This window comes from Peromyscus californicus, unplaced genomic scaffold (genome assembly GCF_007827085.1).
Source record: "Peromyscus californicus insignis strain IS unplaced genomic scaffold, ASM782708v3 Scaffold_23__1_contigs__length_62951481, whole genome shotgun sequence".
Classification (NCBI taxonomy): domain Eukaryota; kingdom Metazoa; phylum Chordata; class Mammalia; order Rodentia; family Cricetidae; genus Peromyscus; species Peromyscus californicus.
The window spans coordinates 34,347,133-34,362,289 of NW_026294534.1; the positions used below are offsets into that span (position 1 = coordinate 34,347,133).

General features: G+C 43.4%; 1 protein-coding gene across 1 annotated transcript; it reads left to right on the forward strand.

The window, feature by feature from the left end:
- The first annotated feature begins 389 nt into the window (after window positions 1-389).
- On the forward strand, window positions 390-12,211 carry Triml2 (tripartite motif family like 2). The gene is made up of 7 exons (XM_052752855.1): window positions 390-578; window positions 1,324-1,419; window positions 2,984-3,178; window positions 5,962-6,102; window positions 9,324-9,346; window positions 9,520-9,620; window positions 11,664-12,211. The coding sequence occupies exons 1-7, from the start codon at window positions 390-392 to the stop codon at window positions 12,209-12,211; spliced, it is 1,293 nt and encodes a 430-aa protein (XP_052608815.1).
- Window positions 12,212-15,157: the final 2,946 nt, after the last annotated feature.

Consider the following 15,157-nt stretch of genomic DNA (forward strand, 5'->3'; position numbering starts at 1 on the left):
GCTGAGATAGTGAGTAAATGTGTGTATAATCTGCATGAGTATGTGAGTCTGCCTCAGTTGAGACCTTAAGTTCTCCATTGTATTCACATTTTTCCTTTTGTTGACTTGGAAAGAAATGTGCTCTGCTGTTGCTTAGAGTTAATCGTCTAACCTCTTGCTGGATTGTCAGAAGACCTGAGCCTGTCTGACCAGGAATACGGCCTTAACTCTGTCTCCTTCCTCAGCACAGAACTACTGAAAAGCTAGTTGGATTCTACTCCACTGTAGCACCTGAGCTTACCAAGTGGGCCTGCTTCAGATCACAAAAAAGCATCAACTGATCGGCTCCTGATCATCAGCCGGGAAGAAGTCCACAGCAGAAACAAGCAGGCCAGTATTCGCTGACCAGAATGTCCCAAATGCCCAGGCCCTGGTTACTGCGCAACCTCACAGAGGAGGCCTGCTGTGGAACACACCTGCAGCCATTGCAGCTCTTCTGTGACGATGACCAAGTCACGTTGTGCAGCAAATGTTTCCAGTCTGCAGAGCACAAGCAGCACGTTGTATATGGGATACAAGAGGCTGCTGAGTATTATAGGGTAAGGAAAATCTAAAGGAGTCTGGTCAACTCCTGATTGATTGATTGATGGATTGATTGGACAGATATACTGATTCTCCAGAAACAATTCCCTGGGAGTTGATTAAGAAATACCACAGTAGCCGGGCAGTGGTGGTGCCTGCCTTTGATCCCAGCATTCGAGAGGCAGAGGCAGGAGGATCTCTGTGAGTTCGAGACCAGCCTGGTCTACAGAGCGAGTTCCAGGACAGGCTCCACCATGCTACACAGAGAAACCCTGTCTGGGAATTAAAAAAAAAAGAAATACCACAATAAACTAAATCTTCTACATCAAGGCTAAAGAAAACACATGGTCGAGGCTACTAACCTTGTTTTAGTGTTTTCTTCGAATAAGAAACCTCTGGAAGCCGGGCGGTGATGGCGCGCGCCTTTAATTCCAGCACTCGGGAGGCAGAGCCAGGCGGATCTCTGTGAGTTCGAGGCCAGCCTGGGCTACCAAGTGAGTTCCAGGAAAGGCGCAAAGCTACACAGAGAAACCCTGTCTCGAAAAACGAAAAAAAAGAAAAGAAACCTCGGGTCCCCAGGGTGGTGGTGGAGCATGCCTTTAATTCTAACATTAGGGGGCAGAGGCAGGTGGATCTCTTTGAGTTCCAGAATAGCCAAGGTTACACAGAGAAACCCTGTCTGGGGGAGAAAAGGGGGGGGGGGGGTCCCTCTGTTCTCACACAAGGAACTTACCTGCAATTCTGTGATCTGTTTCTCTGTAGAAGTTACTCCAGGAAACACTGGTTATATTGAGGGAGAAGCTGGAAGCAGCTAAAAGCTTACTGATGGAGGAGCAAGAGAGAATGGTGGTAATTCAGGTGAGGTTTATCCCGATCCTGGGGAGGGGAACCTATGGATAATGATAGGAATTAGGTAATACAGTATCAACAGACTAAAAAAGACGGCAGAGAGGAAAAAGTATTTGGAACCCACAAAGGGAAGGAAGCTTTTTTTAAGATTTGTTTTTATCCTTGTCATATTTAAAATTTTATTTTAAAGTTTACTTACGAATATGTTTGAGCATGTAAGTTTGGTGCCAAAAGAGGTCAGAAGTGGGTGTTGGATCCCCTAGAGCCAGAGTCATAGACGGTTGTGAACTGCCTGATACAGGTGTTGAGAACTAAACTAAGGTCCTCTGCAGGAATAGCAAGTGCTGTTAACCACTGAGCCATCTCTATCCAGAAGGCTAATTACTTGATGATAAAAAAAAACTATTGAAAGTGACAAAAAAAAGAAAGAAATTTAATTTTTAAAATGACCAAAGAAACAAATTCACCAAAAAGAACGTGTAAATAATATTTTTTGTGTAAGGAATAAATCCTCCTATTTTCTTTATTAGTTTAACTTGATTTTTTGCTGGATTTTTTTTTAAATATGATTTAAACAGAAAAAAGTAGCAGTGGCACACACCTGTAGCTCCCAAAGTTGGAAGAGGAAAGCTCGAACTTACATAGTGATTTCCAGGGTAGCCTGAGCTAAATTATATTAGCAAGATGTGTCTCAGAAGGAAAGCTCTCAAAAAAGAAAAAAAAAAATCACAACACATACACACACACACACACACACACACACACACACACACACACACACTGTAGAGAGCCTTGGGCAGGGGTGATATGGCTCAGTTGATAAAGTGTTTGCCTAGCATGCGTAAAGCCCTTCGTTTGGAGTCCAGCAAAAGCAGGCACGGTGGGAATGTCTGTCTGTAATCCCAGTGCTGGAGAGATGGAAACAGAAGGATCAGAAAGATGTTTGTTCAAGTTCGTCCTCAGTTACAAGCAAGTTCGAGGCCAGACTTTATCTCAAAAACAAAACAAGAACATAATGTATATGTTTACATTTTGCTCCTATAAGAGAAAGCACCTGATCTCTTTAGCCAGTGGTCATAGTTTCCTTAGCTTGTTTGTTGGTTTTTTTTTTTCTTTTTTTTTTTTTTTTTTTTTTTGGTTTTTCGAGACAGAGTTTCTCTGTATAGCTTTGTGCCTTTCCTGGAACTAACTCTGTAGCCCAGGTTGACCTCGAACTCACAGAGATCTGCCTGGCTCTACCTCTCGAGTGCTGGGATTAAAGGCATGCACCACCACCACTACCCGGCTCATTTGGTTTTTGAGACAAGGTTTTCAAGGAGCTCATACTGGTCTCAAGCACTGTATTCCCCTGCCTCAGTCTCAGGTGCCCTAAGACTGTAGATCACACCTAACCTTGCTTCCTGGGCTTCATAAAGTCAGTGAACATTCCTCCATCCACATAGTTGAGTTTATGGTTCTGTTGATATCCTGGTGAGTCTTAACGGAATCCCTTTTACGGTTGTGTCATGGTTAAAGAAGGAGATTCACACTTGTCAGTTTCCCCTGAAATCTGTCCCATCTGCATTTGAGGAAGGAAGATGAACAGCGGTTTAAGGACATGATCAGGACTGAGTATAACATGAGATTCCTGCTGCTGACTGAAGAGCTGGAGCTGTGCTTTCTGAGATTGTCAGTCTGTGAATCTGACCTGGATTTGAAAGATGCTCATCAGAACGAACTGAGGAACTTTAGTGCTGAGCTCAATCAGGAGTTCCAGGAAATGCTACAGGTGAGAGAATATTCGGGAAGTAATAGCAAAACAGTGTATCCATTCCCAGATAAATTATTCCTGAATCTCTCTCTCTCTCTCTCTCACTCTTTCTCTCTCTCTCTCTCTCTCTCTCTCTCACTCTTTCTCTCTCTCTCTCTCTCTCTCTCTCTCTCTCTCTCTCTCTCTCTCTCTCTCTTTTCTGAGACAGGGTTTCTCTTTGTAGCTTTGGAGCCTGTCCTGGAACTCACTCTGTAGACGAGTCTGGCCTCGAACTCACAGAGATCCGCCTGGCTCTGCATCCCGAGTGCTGGGATTAAAGGCGTGCGCCGCCACTGCCCGGCTTGTAATTCTTTTATATGCCTCTGTCCCCACACACCTATAAATAGACAAGCAAGGAAGGTAAAATAGACCCGTGCATTATTGTACATGTTCATTATCTCATATTACACTGCTAATAATATACTTGCATCCATGGAAAGACGCATGGCTAAGACAGCACTAATATTGTTTCTGTCCAGAACCACACTGAGAGCTAACCTCAGAAAGCAGGTTCTTTAGACTCTTATTGGAGTGCTAGTAGTTCCTAGCTTTTAGGTAGCCTTGAGCCTGTGCAGCTCGGCGTCTAACCCAGTTTCTTTGGCTGTGAAATGGAAATCTCAATGGCCTCTAATTCCTACCGCTGCTGTGAGGTTTGACTGAAATAATCTACAGAGAGCCCTTAGACAGTACCTGGTACTTTTTAAGCCATCCATAAATAGCCGGCACTGTTATTACCGTTGTGATCTTTAATGGCAACAGGAGATTAAATGTAACCCATAGCCTTCTACATGAAGCCTTGCAGCCTGAACTGGGCGGCAGCTGTACGAGGAGGGGACGCTACTTGCCGTGAGGCAAGGGATAGCATGACTCTATGTGTCAGGGAGGCATTCTCCAAGACAGAAACAAGTTGCCAGATGAGAAATAAAATCTAATGTTCGTCTTTTCCTAGTTAATACAATAATATGCTAATGAGATTAGGTGGAATCTAATACATTTATGAGGATTAAAAAAAAAAACAGTTATGCCAGGCGGTGGTGGCACACGCCTTTGATCCCAGCACTCAGGAGGCAGAGCCAGGCGGATCTCTATGAGTTCAAGGCCAGCCTGGGCTACAGAGCAAGATCCAGGACAGGCACCAAAACTACACGGAGAAACCCTGTCTCGCAAAAACAAGCAAATAAACAAACAAACAAAAAACAGTTATCAGTGGCCTATTTATATAAGCATCTCCATTAATTATTGGTTAACGTATAATTTTTTTTAATGTTTTTGAGACAGGGTTTCTCTGTGTAACAGCCTTGCCTGTCCTGGAACTCGCTCTGTAGACCAGGCTGGCCTCAGACTCACAGAGATTCACCCACCTCTGCCTCCCAAGTGCTGGGATTAAAGGCATGCGCCACTACTACCCAGCTTAAAGTGTAAATTTTAAAACTTGCTTTTGAGTGGCCAGGCATGGTGGTATACACCTTTAATCCCAGCACTTGGGAGGCAGAGGTGAGCAGATCTCTGTGAGTTTGAGGCCAGTCTGTTCTACATAGTGAGTTACAGGACAGCCAGGGCTATGCAAGGAGATCCCATCTTTAAAAACAAAACAAAAAAAAAATGTTTTTGAGACAATGTCTCACTATGTTGCCCTAGCTGTCCTTGAACTGGTAGAAAGACACCTGCCTCTGTGTAGCTAGAGTTTTCCTGCCTGGCCCACAGTCAGGACAAATCTGTAATCTGTCACCTGCCAGTCCCACAGCCGCTCAGACCCAACCAAGTAAACACAGAGACTTATATTGGTTACAAACTGTATGGCCGTGGCAGGCTTTTTGTTAACTGTTCTTATATCTTAAATTAACCCATTTCTATAAATCCATACCTTGCCACGTGGCTCGTGGCTCACCGGCATATTCACATGCTGCTTGTCATGGCATAGCTGGCAGTGTCTCCCTGACTCAGCCTTCCTGTTCTCTCGATTCTCCTCTCTGTTAGTCCTGCCTATACTTCCTGCCTGGCCACTGGCCAATCAGTGTTTTATTTATTGACCAATCAGAACACACATTTGACATACAGACCATCCCACAGCACCTCTGTCCCCGAGTGCCAGAATTAAAGGGATACCATGCCCTAACTTATCATTTTAATTAGTGGTGAAACATTGAACTTCTGAACAAAATGTCACACCAAAAAGAAAGTGGTATGCTTTGGATGCCGTGTTTGTTAATCTGAGTAAACAGATTATATGAACAAATGCCTCCTTTATTTTAGCATATTAAACAATGGGTAAAATTCCATTTATTTGTTTATTTAGGAATGAAATCTCACTCTATAGTCCAGGCTGGCTTGAACTCATCATCTTCCTGCCTCTTGTCTCTGCCTCTCAAGTGCTGGGATTCCCTCCAGGGTATACTGCCACCCGCTCCTGCCTCGGGTTTCTTTTTTTTTTTTTTCTTTTTCTTTTTTCTTTGGGGGGGGTGTTTTGAGACAGAGTTTCTCTGTGTAGCTTTGGAGACTGTCCTGGAGCTCAATCTGTAGACCAGGCTGGCCTCGAACTCACAGAGATCCGCCTGCCTCTGCCTCCCCAGTGCTGGGATTAAAGGCGTGCACCACCACTGCCCTGCTTGCGTTTCTATTGAAAGGCAGTCTGTATCAGCATGAAAGCATGGCCTTACCTGGTCGTGTCTATTCCTAAGAAGAAAGCAGATTCACAGGACAAGGTTGAACTAGTTGAGAAAAGGTACAGTTTGCTGAATGGTGATGAGGAGATGCATCTACAGGGACTTAGCCATGTGGGGAGAGAAAACATGAGCAAACTGAAGGCCAGTGAAGTCTGCGTTGGTAAGCACCTCTACAGCCTCCAGAAGACCGTCACGGAGCTGGAGAAGAAGTGTGGTGAATCCGCCATACCATTGCTCCAGGTAAGCCTGGAGAAAACACTTCCTTAACAGCATTTGAGAACTGGAGAGGGGACAGAACTCATTAGGGGTCACTTCCAGAATGCCAGGTCCAGTGATCTTCAACCCAATGGAAAGGTTAGGCAGCCATTGTCCACCTGCAAAAAGCATTATGAATACTGTTGGTAGAACTGTAGATCAGTACAGCCATATGAGGAACAGTATTGAGCTTCCTCAATCCCACTTCTGGCATATGTCTGAAGGGAATGAAATTAGTGTGCCAAAAAAACTTTTACAGTACTAGGAACGGATAAAGAAAGGTGATATAAATACTTCATGTGTAGAATACTGTTCAGCCATAAAAAAGATGAATTTGGGATCTTTATGTTAAATGTAAGTCGAGCCTAGAAAAGAAAGAACCATAATATTCCCATTCATATATAGAACTTAAATGATGTCATAGAAGTTGACAGAGGATGGTTAACAGAGCCTGAGGGAAAGCTGGAAAGGAAGATCTTGAGAGAGGCTGACCGACAAGTATTGAATTATAGGTCAAAACATAGATAGATGGTTGATAGACATTGATAGATGATAGGAGTAAGCTCCGGTGTTTTACTGTACAAGGATATGACAAAAGATAATGATAATATACTGTATCTCTTTTTATTAAAAATGAAGCTAGGGGATCTCTGAGTTCAGGCCAGTCTGGTCTACACAACCAATTCCAGGCCAGCAAAGGCTACATAGTGAGACCTGATCTCAGGGGAAAAAAAAAAATAGTCCTTTGAAAGTTTGATATAATGTGTTTTGATCATATTCACACCCCCAAACTCTTTCCAGATCCACCCCTTCCCACCTAACTTTGGATCTTTTTTTTTTTTTAATCCTTCAAGACTGGTTTATACTGCCCAACTATTCTTGGATATGTTTTTCCACTGGAGAGCAGCTGCCTTATCAGGGGCTACACTGTTAAAGAAAACGGTCTCTCCCTCTCCCAGCAGCTGGCAATTGCTAATCATCTCATGACTGGGGTGAGATTGTGTGCCCAGCTCACCTGTCCATGCTAGGACTTGGTCTAGTGTAGGCCTGCAGAAGGTTTTGTGGATGCTGTCACAACTGCCAGGAGTTCATACGGGCGACTGGCCTGCTGGGTGCAGAAAATAAGGTTTTCTTGTGGTCATTCACTGCTGCTGGCTCTTACACATTTCCCCCTCTTTCAAATGATCTCTGAGCCTTGGTGTGTGTGTGTGTGTGTGTGTGTGTGTGTGTGTGTGTGTGTGTGTGTGAGAGAGAGAGAGAGAGAGAGAGAGAGAGAGAATGAGAGAGAGAGAGAGAGAGAGAGAGAGAGAGAGAGAGAGAGAGAGAGAGAGAGAATGATAGGTGTTCCCTCTAGGTATGTTTCAAAATGTTACAAGAGCCCGGTGGTGGTGGCGCAAGCCTTTAATCCCAGCACTGGGGAGGCAGAGGCAGGCGGATCTCTGTGAGTTTGAGGCCAGCCTGGTCTCCAAAGTGAGTTCCAGGAAAGGCACAAAGCTACACAGAGAAACCCTGTCTCGAAAAACCAAAAAAAAAAAAAAAAGTTACAAGAATGAACTTAGATCAGTTTTACCTTATGACAGATGTTTGAGAACATGAGCTAGACATGTTCTCTCTGAAGCATCACACACCGTACATCCACACACCACGATTCCCATAATGTATCTACCCATAATGTAGAACTGTTTTGTAAAATGATTTATCACCTTAAAATTTTATCAGGGTAAGTTTGAAGCCAGACATGATGACTCATGCCTGTAATGCCAGTGCTTGGGAGGATGAGGCAGGGGGGTTTGCTGTGAGTTGCAGGCTAGCCTGGGCTACAGTGTAAGACCTTGTCTCTAAAACAATAAAGTGAAACAGAAAGTTGGAGTTGAGATGTACTTCTCCTTCACCCACCCATCCAATAGAATACTCTATGAAAAGAATAAAATGTATCTCCAGGTACTGACATTGTCTTTAAAGTATCTCATTGAATCGGCAAGGAGTAATGCACAATGACTTTTTGTTTGGGTTTTAGAAAATAATTAATATGTAAGTACATACTTGCTTGTTAACATCACAAACACTGTCAAAAGATGAAAATCCTCTACAAAGTAATGGACAGTAACCTGGAAATGGGGGGGGGGGGGATCGTATAATATCTGCTGTTGTATGTTGCATACATGGAAATCCTTATCTGCAGGGACAATGGTATTAGAGATAAAATCTTCAGAAGGTGATCGGCTGTGTGGGGTGGCACTCTCCTAAATGGATTAGTGCCCTTACAAAAAGGTCTAAGATAGTCCCCTGGTTGGTTTCACCATGTCAGGTGAGAGCTATGTCATTAGTACAAAATCTGTGAATTATCAGCCTTCAGAGCATGTGATAAAAATTCCTATTGTAACAAGCTATTCCAGCGAGAGTATTTTACTACAGCCTGAACAGACTAAGTATTTAATATGTTATATAGTAACATGCATTGTCTTTTCAAGAAGCTAGCTACTAAAAAACAATAGTCAGTAGTCTTTTAACTTCTATTCATATTCCTCTGTCTGTCAGGCACTTATCTGAAAAGCTTATGTGCTCATTCATAATATATATATGTATGTATGTATATATATATATATATATATATATATATATATAGTGATGGTAATGGGAGTTGAGCTTCTAGGCAAACACCACATGGCTGTAGACCTAACCCCAATTCATAATATTTAAAACATTAAGAGCCTTTTAAAATAAATAATAAAACAACCTACTGAAAAGCCTCTGTAGGTAACCCCCAAGGAAATGGTTCAATTCTAGCCTATTTCCAGACAACATGAGCAGGTATGACCCAGTTATGTCCAGCTCTTGGACTGGCTCCAACTGCCCTCTTGGCCTAGTGACCCTCCATCTGCTCTGCCCAAGTCTTACTCCCCCAGCAACCGAAAACAAATATATGGGTACCATATATATGGGTACCATTTAAAAGAAGAGTGTTCTGAATAAGTGACCAGGGTGAGGTACAGGTGATGCTTCCCTCAGGATAGAGCAAAATTATCATGTGTGTGTGTGTGGGGGGAGAGAGAGAGGGAGAGAGAGAGAGAAAGTGAGAAGAGCCTACTGCTTTACTGAAGTCACACGCATGCACAGAGTGTTGTACTCTTAAGTGTCTTGGGTATGACCTATAAATATTTTGGCTCAAATATCCAGTAGTAATCTTGTCTCTTTTTCCCCCTTAGGATGCAAAGTGCTACTTAGAAAGGTGAGTTTCTGGAAAAAGTCAGGTGAAAAGCAGGTCTGATGTCTTGGACACATGAGGGATGGGAATGCTGGGCAGAAATGAGGTCATATTTATGGATAAAAGTTAATGAGGCCAACCTTTGAGACTGGCCAGGACTGACATTGTCCACTGTCCTCTTTTTTTTTTTTTTTTAGGATTGAATCTCTATTGCTTCAGAGACTAAAGCCAGCTCAGATCACAGACCCGAGTTTATGCCTGATAATAAGAATGAACAAAACACTACTGAGGTTCCAAAGTAAGTGGGCCTATCCATGAATACTGTTTATCCCATTTATTTTTGCAAATCACATGGTCATCTGACCAACAACAAAAATCTGCTTATGCATATTTTTTAAGTTTTCTAGATGCTATAGGCACTTCTATGGTATGGTGCTGTGGGTTGCTCCTGCTCCATATTGTACAGATGTGTGTTTACAGTTTACTTTTCCTCAAATATATGAGGTAAAGTTATTTTAGATTCTGTCTAGTAATTCCTTCATCTAATGCCCTCTCATTAAATTATAATTTATTTTAAATAACGTCCAGTTAATTAAAAGGGGGTTCATTTTTATCTAATGTGAATGTGTATTTACTGATTTTTAACAATGGGAGTTTCTTTGTTCTTGAGATTGTATTTCTAGGAATACCTGAAGCTGGGGAGAAAGGATATATTTTTTCCAGAGGGAATTTACATTGTTTTTGCTAGTCTTCTAGAGGTATTAAGAACCTGTGAAAACTTGCAGTTTAAGTTGAGGATTGTGGCTGCTCTAATCATGGGAAGTGGGCTGCCAGTCCAGGGGCTGAGGTCAGTTTACTTACTGAAGTTAAGGAAAGGAACTTAAAGAACCTTGTGCCAGTTAACCTTACTGTTGTTGTAATGAAACACCATGACCAAGGCAACTTATAGAAGAGTTTATTTGGGGCTTAAGGTTTCAAGGGGTTAGAATTCTTGATGGCAGGGCACATGCAGCAGGCGGAAGGAGGCTGGAGCAGCAGCGGAGAGCTCACCTCTATGACCACAAGCATGAAGCAGAGAGCACAGCGGGAAGAGCAGAATTCTTCTGACACTTCAAAATCCACCCTCAGTGACACACCTCCTTCAGCAAAGCCACGCCTCCTATTTCTTCCCCCAAAGTTCCACCAACTGAGGATCAAGTGTTCAAACATGTATGCCTGTAGGGACTATTTGTCACACTATAGAAATACCACTGAGTTCAATGTTAGAAATAAGAAATACTGAAGTAGTCTAATAAAAAAGATATAGATAATGGATACTACTAAGAAATCCACCTTGGAGAGGGAGCAGTTTGAAGTTCCATTTCAAATTCCTAGATTGTTTTTTTTTTTCTTTTTGGTTTGCTGAGACAGGATTTCTCTGTGTAGCCCTGCCTGTCCTGGAACTCTGCTCTGTAGACCAGTCTGGCCTCTGGTCTACAGAGATCTGCCCGCTTCTGCCTCCTGAGTGCTGGGATTAAATGATTGTGCCACTACTGCCCAGCCCCATTTTATTTCTTACTAATGTTAGGATTTTATTTCAGAAATGAGTCATGACTATTCAGCAGGTGTTCAAAACTGATGCTAGGTGGTATCATGTGTAGGAGGAAATGCCAGTAGGAAAAAGGAGGTCATTCAGGGTGCCTTGAAATATCATGATATTTGGTGGAGAAAGCAGTGTGAGATACAAGAGGGCAAGTCTCACTTTCCTTCAGTTATAAAGTATTATCACACACTTCACGTTCTGAACTCGATTTTAAGAGTCCCCTAGATGTTCTAGCCTCTGCTAGTATGTTCTCTTTCGGTCTATTTAATGCCTAGGGGCCACCATAAGCAGTCTTAGGAGTGTGTATCACACTCAGAGGTTATCTAAAATAACTAGAATGGAAAAGCTCTCCATCCTGTACTATCAGCAAAGCCTGGTGCTTCTGGAAGTGTTGTGTTTAGAAAAGATCTCTAGAGGGTGTCACTTGGATCTGAAGTGATATCTAGATATGACTGGTTTGTAGCATAATTTTACAGACTTTGGGTTGAAGATATACTTCTAAATCTTTTTGTCCTCATTGTAGCACCATTTATTTGGTATTTTCTTACTCGGCACACAACAGGCCTTCTCATTATTATATCAGCATAATTCTCCTCCATGATGTCCATCTATTGAGGTAAACTTCATGTCTCTTTTTCAGGATTCTCCTAAGTTGCCTTTGCCACACGTTACTTATTTGGAAAGAGCTACGTGTTAGAAACCATTCCTCTGGCATAGTTTTGCTGAACCCTATGATTAACTGAAGTTCTCTTCCTGCAGGACATATAACTTTGGACCCAGACACAGCTCATCCTTCCCTCGTCTTATCTGAGGACCTGAGAAGCGTGAGATTTGGAGATATTCCACAGAGTGTGCCTGACAATCCAGGGAGACTGGACTTCAGTGCTTCCGTGTTGGGCACAGAGAGCGTCAACTCAGGGAGGCATTATTGGGAGGTGGCTGTGGGACAGGCCACACAGTGGCAGTTGGGTGTCTGTGACTGTACAGAGAGAAAGGACAGCATGCCCCAGGCTTCTGGAAATAAGTTCTTCCTCATGGGGTCCATGATGGGGGCCGATTACACCTTCTGGATCTTTCCCCCTTTAAGAAAGGTCTGTCCGGGAAAGCAAATGTTCAAAGTTGGGGTCTTCCTTGACTGTGGTCGTGGGCAGGTATCATTCTACAACATGACAGAGCAATCCTTCATTTATAGTTTCTCTGACCTTACCTTCCGAGGAGCAGTTAAACCTATATTTGCTCTTTGTGTTCCAAGTGGAGGCGTGAGTTCAGACTCTCTTACTGTCTGTCTCCCTCAGATACATGCCTGAAGTGCTGCTGTTAGCTCTTCATCTTCCTGTGTGACACCCCAGATCACAAAGAGACCAGGAAATAAGATCAAAACTTTACAAAACATTTACATAATTCATCCAATAAAACCCTGAGACTTTTGTGATAATATGGCTTTCAACGTGTGTTCAATGGAAGGAGTTGCAGGGGTTTTGTGTTTTTTTTTTTTTTTTTTTTTTTTGGGAAGCTGAGGATCGAACCCAGCCTTACGCTTGCTAGGCAAGCGCTCTACCACTGAGCTAAATCCCCAACCCCAAAAGGGGGTGGACATGGTGGTGCATATCTTTTTTTTTTTCATTTATTTATTTTTATTGAATGTCCATTGGTGTTTTGCTGTGGGTGTCAGGTTCCCTGGAGTTACAGACAGTTGTGAGCTGCCATGTGGGTGCTGGGAATTGAACCCCGGTCCTCTGGAAGAGCTGCCAGTGCTCTTAACCACTGAGCCATCTCTCCAGCCCTGGAGTTGCAGTTTTAAGTTGAATGATGACAGGGCCACCTGATGGCTCAGGGATTCAAGGCACTTGAGGCCAAGCCTGAAAACCTGAGTTCAATTCCTGGACCCCACAGAGTGGAAAGAGAGAAATTCCTGAAAGTTGGCCTCTGACATTCACATGAGTACTGTGGCAGGTGATTATTGCCCCTGTGCCACTAAATAAACCAATAAAATGCAATAAAAAAAACAAAGAAATGATGGAGGATGGCAACATTGGATATATGAATATATATCATATGATTGGAAAATTAGAGAATGAATATAGTCTTGTTTCCTTGGAACTAGAAGTCAGACTAGGGACACATGTTTAAGAACACTTGTGAAATGAAGTCTAATCAGGAATGGGAGCAGGATGATGTGTCTCCCAGTGCATGGTGAATGGATTCTGCTGTGGATTCTGCTACTCATGGGGAGGTGTCCAGTCACTGACCATGGGCATCAGGACTTAAAACGGTTATTCTACAAAGAGAGGGGTCCTGCGATTTCTCTGGATATTTTATCTGGGTAATAAAATGTCAGAGAAAAATGTGAATATTTAACTATGTTTTAATTCTGTGTCTGTGTGGGAGTATGAGCGTGTGAGTGCCAATGCCTGTGGGGATCAGAGGCATCTCACCCCATCATCCTGGAGTTATAGATGGTTGTTACTCGCCATGTGGGTGTTGGGATTCAATCTCGGGTCCTCCGGAAGAGTAGCAAGTGCTCTTAACCGCTGAACCATCTCTCTAGCTCCTAAAATAATTGATTTCTTTCTCTTCTGTCCTCCCTTCCTTTCTTTCTTAAGTTTATTTATCTTGTGTGTCCACTGGCATGCAGGGGCCAGGGCGCTCTATTGTGGAGGTCAGAGGACAACTTGTGGGAATCAGTTCTTTCCCTCCACTGTGTCCTTCCTAGGGCTCATCAAACTGTCACACTGGGTGGCAAGCACTTTTATCCACTGTACCATCTTGATGGTCCCCCAGTGAATTTCCTTTCTATTTTTTTTTTCTTCTTGAGACAGGGTTTCTCTGTGTAGCTTTGGAGCCTGTCCTGGATCTCACTCTGTAGCCCAGGCTGGCCTCGAACTCACAGAGATCCACCTGCCTCTGCCTCCCGAGTGCTGGGATTAAAGGCGTGCACCACCACTGCCTGGCTCTTTCTATTTTTTTTAATTTTTAAAATTATTTTATGTGTATGAGTGTTTTTCCTCCATGTATGTCTGTACACCATTTGTGTCCTTGGCACCCACGGAGGCCAAAAGAGGGCCTCGGATTCCCTGGAACTGGAGTCACAGAGGGTTACGAGTCACCATGTGGGTGCCAGATGTCAAACCTGAGTCATCTGGAAGAGCAGCCAGTGCGCTTAACTGCTGAGCCTCCCCTCCAGCAGCCCCACCAAAATTAAATGTCTTCAACCTAGGAGCTAGGGAGAGACGGCCAAGTGAGCAAAATGCTGTTCCGGGGTGAGGACCAACACCCATACGAATGTACAGCAGCACACATCTATAACCCTATCACAAGGAGCCAGGAGACAGGCAGATCCTGGGAGCCTGTGAGTCTGCCCCTGTAGCTGAGAGAGCAACAGGTCCTGTCTCAGACCCGATGGAGATGAATAGCAGAACACTGAAGCCAACCTCTACCCGACGCACAGCTATGCATACACCAGACACACATCTATGAATGGACCTAAAACATTCGGTGCTTGAAATCCCTTCATTTCTGACAGCTTGTATCTGCTCTTCTCTTTGTCTGGTAGCCCCCTGGAAAGTGCTTTAGCCACTCAGAAAGCTAGTTGTATTTGCATATGAACGTCTTGTGTGAAAGAGAAGGTTATCATACTTTATCTCCTTTATTACTTTCACTACATTACTATTTGAGAAAAGGACTCATGTAGCCCCAGGCTCACCTCACATTTTTAAATAGCCAAGGATAACCCAAACCTGTCAGATTTAATAAAGGAGGCTTGGAGATCCTTTGTTATAGGCTGTGGTAGTTTGAGTGTAAATTGGCCCACATAAGCTCATCAGGAGTGGCACTGTTAAGACATGTGGCTTTGCTGAAGTAGGTATGGCCTTGTTGGAGGAAATGTGTCACTGTGGGGGTGGGCTTTGAGGTCTCCTATGCTTAAGAGGCTGCTCAGTGTCAGTCCACTTCCTGTTGCCTTCTGATCAAGATGTAGCCAGTACCATGTCTGCCTGCACACTGCCGTGCTCCCTGCCATGATAATGGACTGAACCTCAGAACTGTAAGTCGCCACCTCAATTAAATGTTTTCCTTTCTAAGAGTTGCTGCAGTCATGGTGTCTCTTCACAGCAAGGGAAATGCTAAGACAAAGGCATCCGTGTTACCCTATGCTTCTTTTTTAAAATAATTTATTTAACTTTATTTTATGTGCATTGGTGTGAGGGTGTCAGATGCCCTGGAACTGGAGTTACAGACACTTGTGAGCTGCCATG